This window comes from Lithobates pipiens, unplaced genomic scaffold (assembly GCF_037356315.1).
Source record: "Lithobates pipiens isolate NorthernLeopardFrog02 unplaced genomic scaffold, aLitPip1_a1.2 Scaffold_19, whole genome shotgun sequence".
Taxonomy (NCBI): Eukaryota; Metazoa; Chordata; class Amphibia; order Anura; family Ranidae; genus Lithobates; species Lithobates pipiens.
The window spans coordinates 278,595,700-278,606,919 of NW_027507764.1; the positions used below are offsets into that span (position 1 = coordinate 278,595,700).

The 11,220-nt window shown below is 41.2% G+C and overlaps 1 protein-coding gene across 6 annotated transcripts in view; it reads right to left on the reverse strand.

Moving 5' to 3' along the window:
* The window catches only part of MARCHF6 (membrane associated ring-CH-type finger 6), a 1,566,402-nt gene extending 1,555,389 nt beyond the window's left edge, over positions 1-11,013 (reverse strand). For 2 of the 6 annotated variants that reach the window (XM_077491954.1, XM_077491953.1), the window contains exon 1: positions 10,832-11,010. Coding sequence is in view for 4 of the 6 variants with exons in the window: in XM_077491957.1 (XP_077348083.1) it covers positions 10,823-10,949 (127 nt within the window). In the remaining 2 variants the exon portion in view is untranslated. Of the gene's footprint in view, positions 1-10,822 lie in introns of all 6 variants that reach the window. The other 4 variants (XM_077491956.1, XM_077491955.1, XM_077491957.1 and 1 more) reach the window with 3 other exon arrangements.
* Positions 11,014-11,220: the final 207 nt, after the last annotated feature.

Below are 11,220 nucleotides of genomic sequence, written 5' to 3' on the forward strand. Positions count from 1 at the left end.
ATACCACATTCGTAATGTACCAAGGGAAAACAAAGAAGCTACCAAATAGATATCAACAGGTTTGACTTTTAAGGCATGGAAGCAAATAGGAAAGTAGAAAAAAAAAAATATATTGTATTTTTCAATAAAATATATATAAGTTTTCAAAGCAATATAAAAATCATATGAAAATTATAAAATTTGTACATTGAGTCCTTGTGCATCACGTTTCACAGGCTTCCTCAGAACACGGAAAACGGTTAAAAGACATAGCAAGAGAGACCAATAAATCTCACTATCTTCAAATGATCTGCGCCTCAAGTACAAATGTCATAGCAACCAGGACAGATCCAAATATATGGAGCGGTCAACCACGCTGTGATAGAGTGGACAGCAAGTGACACATTCTGATGAGTACAAACAGAAATTGATAGTTGCTTATAGCAGGGGGTGGGAAAGAAGTCTCAGTCAGTAAATTACCATCAATGGGGACGGCCAATAGAGGACATAATCCCATTCACATAAAGCTTAGTAGATGCTGGCGACAGATAGTATGGCTAAACAGCATATAAAGACTAAAAAGGTAAAAGTATTTTTGTGGAGACAGTTAAGGCATACCCCTGGGAGACAGCCCAATGCCGAAAACGGTGGAACCATACTTACCCCTCCTGCAGGGACTGCTGGACGCAATCCACAGACAGACCCATCACCCGAGCAGTACGGAGTGACACAGACAGCAGTAGCCCGGTCATGCGTGCCCCAGAGCATATAGCTCACCGGCCGCCCCTGGATTAGAGGGGGCATGTCGTGGCCAACCCAGCGCATAGCTAGGGCCTGCTCACGCTCGATGGCCAGGCTGGGGAGACAAGGATCTAGATTATCCAGCCTGTCACCCAGTCCGGCTGTTGATTGTAGATCACAGGAATCAAAAATGCAGAAAAAAAAAGAAAAGGAAAATAAAAATTCCCAGGACCAATGGTCCCACCAGGAGCCAGGTCCTTCTACACTAGGCAGAAAAAAAAACTGAGCTGAACTGCTGGATGCATGAGGTCAAGGTGAGATGCTGTGTCTATCAATGAGCAAAAGAGAAAATCCTTTTGTCTCAGAGAGAGATTAAAGTGGTTGTAAACCCTTACAAACCACTTTGACCTACAGCTAAGCCTAGATTAAGGCTTACCTGTAGGTCCAAGAAATATCTCCTAAACCTACACGGTTTAGGAGATATTTGCCAAAAGACAAGCACCACTGTCTACGGCGCATGCAGTCAACGACAAAGATGCCGCGCGTGTCGGCTCCCGTGCGCATACACGGGAGTGACATCATAGCGGCTTCGCTGAATGACAGCGGTGGAGCAGCGAGACTCCACCGAGAAGATGGATGCGCCAGACTACAGGGGACAGCGGTGACTTCGCTGGCTCCTGTGTCAGGTAAGTGACACATAATGGACTACTATGCGATGCATAGTAGTCCATTATGCTTTGCCTTTGCAGGGAATGAACCAGGCACTTATGATGTATGATCTTCCTGCCCAGATGAATTTTGAGCTTTCAGCGCTGTCGCACTTTTAATGACAATTACGCGGTAATGCTACACCGTACTCAAACTAAATTTTTATCATTGCTTTTCACACAAATAGAGCTTTCTTTTGGTGGTATTTGATCACCTCTGGGATTTTTATTTTCTGCTAAATAAAAAAAATAAATAAATAAAAAAAGGCCAAAAATTTTGAAAACAAACATGTTTTTTGTTTCAATTTTCTATAGGTTTTCTCCTTCACTGATGGGGCTGCAGTGACGGGCACTGATAAGGCAGCACTGATGGGCACCAATGAAGTGCCACTTATAGGCGGCAATGATATGCGACAGACACTGATAGATGGCACGGATTGGCACTGTAGTGTAAAGTATTGTAGGGATGGATGCCAATCAGTGGCAAACAATAATGCATGGCAGTGATGCCCACTGTGGGCACTGATTGGCATCCATTATGGGCACTGACTGGCATCCCTGGTGGTCTAGGAGGGACATACCTGGTGCTGCGCAATCCTGGTGGTGAGGAAAAGCTGATCACCGGCTCTCCCTATTTACACTGTGATCAGCCGTGATTGGACACTTTATGCAATAGTGATTAATCAAAATTATACTGAGTGTATTTTATATCAGACGGTTACTAGAATACTTAAGTAGGTATATATTCTTCTCACCAAGATACAAACAAATACATATTATGAAAATTGAACATTTTATTTAAAAGCTAGTTCAGAACACATTTTCTGCTCTCAGACATGCCTAGTGGTTGAAGATATTTCATGAAATCCTTAGTTCTTGCTTAACCAATAGAAAAAGAAGCCATACCTTTTGAGCTGAGCATATTAGAAGTTTTATGATCTTATTGTCTGAGATGGTATTTAGAAGCAAGAAAGATGCCATGAAGTGAGACTCAAGAACATTCAGAAACACTCGATTACAATCATACACGCAGACACATACCCCATGCATCTACTCACACTTTGACATTCATGGAGATTCCTGAACACCTTATGCTTTGGAACTCGGGGGTCGCAAGTAGCAATTCCTCTTGAACAGTATCCATCTAGAAACTCTGGTAACCAGCAATTGAGACCAGTAGCCTTTTTGAAACGGTAATTATATTGTGTTTATTTTATCTTATATTCGTGTTCTCTTAAATATGGATTATTGAATATTTTACAATTATTAAATTTTCTCCCAAATAACCGCCTTGTTGCTTTTTCTCAAAAGATTCAATATATATTTTTTTCCCCCATTTTGAATAGTTTCCATTTTCTGACATAAACATCCAATTTTATTTCAAGCGACTGCCTTGTTTAATGTTGGTAGAGTCTCAAAGATCTTCTTTTGGAGTGAGTATCTGACTCTAGAAGTGAGAGGAGTTGATTTAACCACAAATCCAGAGTACAGGCTACACAGGTAATGTAAGGTGAGCAGATTTTTAAAATGAAATCCGGGGACATTTTTTTTATTTTTATTTTTTTTTAACTAGTATTGGCAGCAATCAGCGACTCATAGCGGGACTGCGATATTGCAGTAGACAAGTCAGACACTAATTGACACTTCTGACACTTTGTGGAAACCAGTGACATTAATGCAGTAATAAGTGCTAAAAATATGTACTGTCAGTGTGCTAATGACACTGGCTGGGAAGGGGATAACATCTAAGGCAATCAATGAGATAAATGTGTGCCTAACAAGTGTTTTCTCACTGTGGGGAAGGTGCTTTTACTAAAGGGAAAACATAGATCTCTGTACTTGCTTTGCAGGATCACAGGATCAAGGTCTTCCACACTGACAGAATGTCAGGCGAGTCAGCCGGATCCGCTGATCGGCTCCGACAGCCAGAAATGCAGGATCATGTATATAAGTAATCCTGCTCAGAGCGACCGCCCTGTAGCAGTAAATCTACAATCAGGTGATCAGAAACTGGTTAAGATCATCCACATTATGATAACTCACAGGCAGCAGGCACACTATCATGGCTCTGTCACAGTGTGTCACATACATGGCTGCCGATTTTGTTAACTTCTGACCAATAAGTGCTGCTGCCTGTGAGTTCTGATACCATCCATTATTCCAGAGACAGACAGTGCAATGTAGTCTATTCACAGACACCCCCGAAGCACACCTGTCTTGAAGTCACTGGCAGCCCCATTATTGGATCTGCTTCCCCTCTATTCCTGCTGCTGGACATCATCAGCTGTCTGTATTGACTGTCTTTGATATTTGCCCCAGCTACTGTTGAAGTCAAATCCGGGGACAGAGTGTCCGTGCCGAAAACAATATGTCGGAAGGACCACACGAAAGTTGTACATAAGAATTAGGGAATACATAAAAAAATATCAAAGAAGGATACCAGAACCACAGTGTCTCTAGACTTTAGGGACTACCACAACTGAGACCCTAATCTCATGACATTCTACGGCATTGATAAAAATCAAGGGACATTGGAGGGGGGAAGACAGAAGAATAAAAAAGTCTCACAAAATGAGACAAAATGGATATTCCTTAGATACGCTACAACCAGCAGGCCTAAATATAGACCTGGACCTGAATTGCTTTTTAACCAACTATTAGTCTTTTTAACAAACCTCCTCCTTTCCTTCCTTCCCAAACATTTCTCCTATTTTATTCCCATCCTTTTCATTTTTGGTATATTTAATATGATCGAAGGTAATATATTTAGGTCAAATGTAGTATATTACATTTTATGAGGCATGACTACCCAACAAATAGGATACAAATAAATAATTATAGAAATCACACTAACCACTCCGATTTTTAATTTTTACACTTAATTAGTGACTTTAATACATCATTCCCCTTCCTCTGTATTTTATGAGTTTTCATTTTAGTCCACAAATTTTTTATCTGCCTTCTGAACAATAATCTTGATTAAGCATAAAAGGCACACAAAACAGTGGTATGATCATAGAAATATTAGTAAAGTAGAAAATAGCAACAATAGGAATTTGCGCATTAGCAATAAGATATTGATTTACTTAAAAAATGTCTTTGTTGTTCCCCTCCATATATAAGTAACAGATATTGTCATAGGAGGATTGGATTAGTGGTATTCTTCCATTCTTTCTAATTTTTTCTATAACCTTGCCTATATAAAGATTTATATTTGATTTAGGCACAAGGGATTCCCACTTATGCACACTAGGGGGCACTTATCTAGGAGAGGATTTTTATTCATATCTACATTTTTTTATGCATACATTTTTCCCTATAAGGGTCCAACATTTCATTTTAATCCTTTCATTATCAATTTATGTCCTTTTATTTTATCCCAATTTTGTGTGTAATCACCATGGATTTTTATATTTATTTGTACCCATTTTTATTTCAATTTTTATTTTTGTTTTTAAACTATTTTTCCATTTTGTTATATTGTAGATCAACAATGGGGTTCTTAAAGTTAATTTTATCTGTATTGCTTAATGTTTTATGTAAACTGCAATTCTGTCTTCACCACTGGCGCATTTAGAATATGAAGCCGCTTTGTTTAAGAATAATGACACCACTACTGTGTGTGTGTCTTTTCCCCTTTCCTTTCTTTTTCCCCATCGAGAATAGCAGAGTCTGTGGTCTTGCACAAGCGCCACATGACCTTTAGCTTATAACAAACGGATGTGTCATCTTAATATCGTATTCCAGCAAGTAAAATGGCGTTCATGCGCTCGCGCCGTATAAATAGTACACCCTATATAAAGAGAGTGGAGCACCAAGATGGCCGCTCCAGACGTCCAATGACGAAACGCGTAGGGAGTGGCCTATGGTGTACACTCTCATAGCGGCGGCGGCTGTAAATTCAAACGCTGTGGTTAGCATATACACTGAGGCGCTTTTTTAACCTTCAATTTTCTAAATAGCATTTCATGCATATAATAAAAGTTGTTCTTAAAAACTGGATTACACTATGTATGCTTCATTTAATTTTTAATGAGGAATAATACTGGATGGTAGCCAGAGCAGCTCTACATAGCGACACAGGGGCTCACACTGTGGAGGCGCTTTAACCCCTTAAGGGGCGGGGGAGCTGGTGAGTGCGGATTATTGTCTTTGAGCACGGAAATCGCACCGGTTGCAATCCAGGAATCCACTAAGCATTGAAGCACATTGTCACTTTTGTTCCAGAGGGACTTTGACATTAATTTCTGCATCAACTTAGATTTGTATTCTTCCATTTAGCGATTTTATAAACTGTAAAGTACTGTATTTACATATTGTGGCACTTACAGAAGCACATAGCACTTTTTTACAGCATATATTGAAAGTGTGGCACCTTTATAAGCACTCAGCACTTTTTTCATTTTGCACAAATGCACCTTTCTAACACTGTAGAAAGTGTATTGAAGTTTCTGCACTAACACATAGCATTGTCGTGATAATGTGAATTATGATTTCTATAATACCTTCATGCACGTCCCATATTGCTATCAGTTAGCTATTTTTATATAAAATACACATGTGGAATATTTATTTTTACTGTTATACGTTCATTTATGTGTGTAAAATTGCCACTAAGTATTTCTGACAACTAGGTTTCACTTTATTCACACTTTGTGATCTCAAATAAATCCCATTAGGGATTAGGTTCAATTAATTGCAGGCGAGTCCCCTGCAGGTGCTAGGTAGAATTAACAACAGGTGAGCGCCTAACTACCCTCTTAGCATTTGTATACGTCTTTTCACTTATTTCTTTTGTTTATACATTTTCACATTTGGTTTTCACTTTTTACATGGTCTTTTGATTTTTTTTAGCAATACATTTTTTTTGTAAAAAACTTTTCAGTGTCCATAGCGCACCTTAACCCCCTTTTTTCCACTATAGCTATATACATCAGGGGTTGACAAATTTGCTTGGAATCTAGGAGCCAGCTTAAAAAGTTAGGAGCCAGGTCCATGGCGGCGATCCGGACCTGTCCCTGGCCTGACATGGAGACGAGTGAGGGGAAGATAGCAGCGCCGTCGTCGTCATTGCCCATAGCTCTTAGAGGGACATTTTATTATTTTATTTTTTTTTCAAATGACAATTTTTTTTTCAATTGCATTTTAGTGTAAATATGAGATCCGAGGTCTCTCTGACCCCAGATCTCATATTTAAGAGGACCTGTCATGCTTTTTCTATTACAAGGGATTTTTACATTCCTTGTAAGAATAAAAGTGACACAACATTTTTTTTAAAAGAACAGTGAAAAAAAAAAAAAAAAAAAAAAAAAAAAAGTTAAAATAAGCAGAAAAAATAATAATTTTTAAACGTGCCCTGTCCTGCCCGCATATAAAATCGGTGTTCGAACCACACATAGGAGGTAGCGCCGTGATCGGTAGAGCGAGAGCAATAATTCTAGCCCCAGACCTCCTCTGTAACTCAAAACGTGCAACCTGTAGAATTTTTTTAAACGGCGCCTATGGAGATTTTAAAGGGTAAAAGTTTGTCGCCATTCCATGAGCGGGTGCAATTTTGAAGCGTGACATGTTGGGTATCAATTTACTCGGCGTAACATTATCTTTCACAATATAAAAAAATAATTGGGCTAACTTTACTGTTGTCTTATTTTTTTATTAACTAAATTATTTTTCCCAACAAAAGTGCGCTTGTAAGTCCGCTGCACAAATACGGTGTGACAGACAGTATTGCAACAACCACCATTTTATTCTCTAGGGTGTTAGAATAAAAAATATATATAATGTTTAGGGGGTTCTAAATAAAGGGAAGAAGAGGCAGGTAATATAAAACAGTCATTAGCATTGCTGGTTTGTCATACCAACGGCGACCACAAGAGGGCGCCAGATTCCATAAGGAATCATAGGACCGCAGAAGGCCTCAAAGCCGCGGCCTAAATTTTTGGCCGCCGGCAGAACGGCCCGATGCGATCACGCTGGGGGGGTCCACAGAGACAGGATACCCCCAGCAGAACTGCCCCAGGCGCGAGGTCGCTATTTCTAGTCGCCAATGCGACCTGGCGCCCGGGTTTTGTCGAGCCCTGATATACATACATACATCCATCAACATTCCAGTGTGGTTGTACAGAGAGTCAGATTAGTACAGCTCAGACCGATTTCTCGGTCACCCTGTGCCCCTATTAGAGACACAGGGTGACTTAGACATAAGAGGTGCGTGGGGAGCTGAAACAAGGGTTTCTGGGTTCCACACCCCCCCCCCCCCAAAGTCACTCCTATCACAAGCCTCTCTGTGTTCCATGATGTATACTAAAGTAATAGCGTTTTAGGTATTTTTTTTCCTGTAACTACCTGCCAACTAGCCGTCGCAGATATACTGCAGCAGCTCAATTGCGCGAATGTACGGCACTCCATGCTATAGAAACCACGTCGTGGTCTGGTCATTAAGGGGTTAAATCCTTACAGGACTAAAGCGGTTAAAGATTTAGATCTCAGACTAATGATTTGTACCAGAATTCAACCTCTGAAAAAGTGTGTGTGTGTGTGTGTGTGTGTGTGTGTGTGTGTGTGTGTGTGTGTGTGTGTGTGTGTGTGTGTGTGTGTGTGTATATATATATATATATATATATATATATATATATATACACACACATATACACACACACACACACACATCTCTTCTGTTAGTCTCAGAGTGGATTAAATGTTTTGTCCCCTAACCATATAGCTGCTTATTTATATTTACCACTGCATATAGATATTTAAAAATGCACACAGCAAGGTCAGACTTTTTTTTTTTTTTTTTTTGTTTTTTTACAGCTTAGAAACACCTCTCCATGTTATTTTATGGCCTCATGCACACATGGGCTTTTAAAGTGGTTGTAAACCCTTACAAACCACTTTGACCTACAGGTAAGCCTAGATTAAGGCTTACCTGTAGGTCCAAGAAATATCTCCTAAACCTATATGGTTTAGGAGATATTTGCCCGAAAACGGGCACTGCTATCTACGGCGCATTCGCCGAATGACAGGGGCGGAGCTGCGAGACCCCACCAACAAGATGGATGCGGCGGACTACAGGGGACAGCGGCGAGTTTGCTGGCTCCTGTGTCAGGTAAGTGACACATAATGGGCTACTATGCGATGCATAGTAGTCCATTATGCTTTGCCTTTGCAGGGAATGAAAGAGGAAGTAAACAAATCAGGGTTTACTTCCTCTTTAAGAGCTGTAGTTGGCATAGGCGGTTTCAGGCTGGGGAGAAGAAAAAATAAAAAAATAAAACCCCCGGACCAACACAGCGTTAAAGCTGTAAAAACGTCTGATGCTGGTAAAAGTTGCTAAACCTGGCTTAATACTGGATACAGCCACATTAAGCCTCGTCAAGTCTTTCTCATGCCTCTATTCAAAATCAATGTTTCCTATGACGATACAACTTGCGGCGCGGAGGATCTTGAAGGGGCAATCCTTGGCAAAATTAAGAAATAAAAACTGGGGCAGGGTATTCCCTCCCATCCCAAGATCTATACCAGACCCTTATTCGAGCATGCAGCGGGGAAGGTTAGGAAGGGAGGGTGGACGAGCGAGCACCCCACTCCTGGACCATACCAAGCCACATATCCCTCAACAAAGCACCCCCCCCAGGTGGGTGCTTTGGGGAAGTGGGCCCCCCTGCACCCCCCCTACTCCACAGCACCTTGTCCCCATGTTGATGGGGACAAGGGCCGCTTCCCAACAACCCTGGCCCAGGCGCTTTACCAGCTACAGGCGTGTTTATTTTTTTTATAATTTTGCATATTGACTAAAATTATACACTAAATCTTTGAGATTTTTATCCAATCAAAATAATAATAATAATAATAATAATAATAATAATAATAATAATAATAATAATAATAAAACTAATCAAGTATAAAAACTAAATAGTAGTTCTTTGCAGCCCTAAACCACGCATTATATTGGAGGAGATTAAAGCGGAGTACCACCCATGTAAAAGTCAGCAGCTACAAAAAGTGTAGCTGTGGACTTTTAATAAACAGACACTCGCCTGTCTAATGGTCCATCAATGCGGGCGCTCGAAGCCTCACTCCTCTCTACGGTGCCAGCATTGTAACGGTGGGCAGCCGGCTGTGGCTTCATATGTCCCAGAAGATTGCATGGGGGCCCCCCCCCCCCAAAGAGAGGAAGTGGGAGCTGGGTGCCTGTCAAAACTGGGTACCCGTTCCCCCACCCCCTCAAAAAAAAAAAAAAAAAAAAAAATATTGGCATATCAGGAGGTCACCAGTACTTAAAGCGGGAGTCCGCCGGTTTTTTTTTTTTTTTTTTTTTTTTTTTAAGCCAACAGCTACAAATACGGACTACTAAAATAATGACACCCGCCCAGCGCGCCCGCAATGTCGGCGCCCGAAGCCGATCTCTCGATCGTCTCTCGGGTGCTGCCGCCATTTTGGATATGGGAATCAGGAAGTGGAGCCTAGTGGCTTCATTTCCCGGTTCCCTACTGCGCATGCGCAAGTCGCGCTGCGCAATAAGGATGGTCCTCGCTGTATCTGGGATCCGTGTGTTTCCCAGCAGACAGCGGGGGACCTTCGGAAAGGGGCGTAGATTCTGCAGAAAAGGGGCGTACTTTCTGCAGATATCTATGCCGGAAGTGGGTGCAGATACCTGTTCTGTACAGGTATCTGCACCCCCCTCCCCCCTGAAATGGTGCCAATTGTGGCGCCGGGGGGAGGTTTCCAATGAGCGGAAGCTCCAGTTTAGGGTGGACCTCCGCTTTAAAGCAGAAGTTCCATTTTTGGGTGGAACTCTGCTTTAATGGTATACCTATAAACTCACTGCACAGGTGCAAACAGGCCCTAAAAGTCCAGTTGCATTGTGACAGGTTAAATATGTGGTTGGGTTGGGCTGTGCAAGATACAGGGCTCTCCCCACTATTTTTGTGTCTGCTAAATTTTTCAGCTGTGCCTCATGGCAAGAGAATGTTGCAAGGTTTTTTTTTTAAACTGACAATTTCTTGCCAACTCTAGGAGGAAGGAATGCCTACATTTTTTTTGGACATATCAAACATGCGACCTGAATTAAATTTTCAGTAATCCAAAACTAAAAGGCATGCACATCTTTTCTTTACACGTAATGCTGTACACCATTTGAAATCCATATCGATAAAACATTAATATTCTCAGTTTGCGTTAACTTAAGGAAGCCAACACAACTACAACGTTCTAACGACCGCCTTAGTTAGATACATCCAACTTCCCAGATCTCATTTTTAACGCCGACAAAACACGTCCGTCATAAGCATTAGTTACAATATCGTTTAAAAATAGAATATGCACGCAAGACAATCCAACCACATAACACAAACAATTCAACTGCGATCAACGAACTGTAAACCTGCACGTACTGACGTTACCTTCATCGGCCGCCTCCATCTTGTCGAGTCTGTGACGTGTACTACAGCTCACGCCTTCTTGTCTTTCGTTCAGCGCGTTACAGAGCGAGATGTCAGACTCGCTCCTCCCAGTGAACATTGACCTCCCAAGCTGCAGTACTTAGAAACTGAAACAGATGCACTAATTGGCTCGTGGACGTGAGACCGAGTTGCAATTTGTGGAGCAACCTTGGATGTCATAGGTTCCCTATAGTGATAGCAACAAAGGAGTAAAAGGTCTCGATAATGGTCACGTGGTGAAAGCCGTGCTTAGTGCGCATGCGTACTATACAACAGCATATTGTGATGATTTGTGTGTATTGATATGATTTACTCCTGATATTGTTAAAGGCTTTTTAGAATGTTAATTG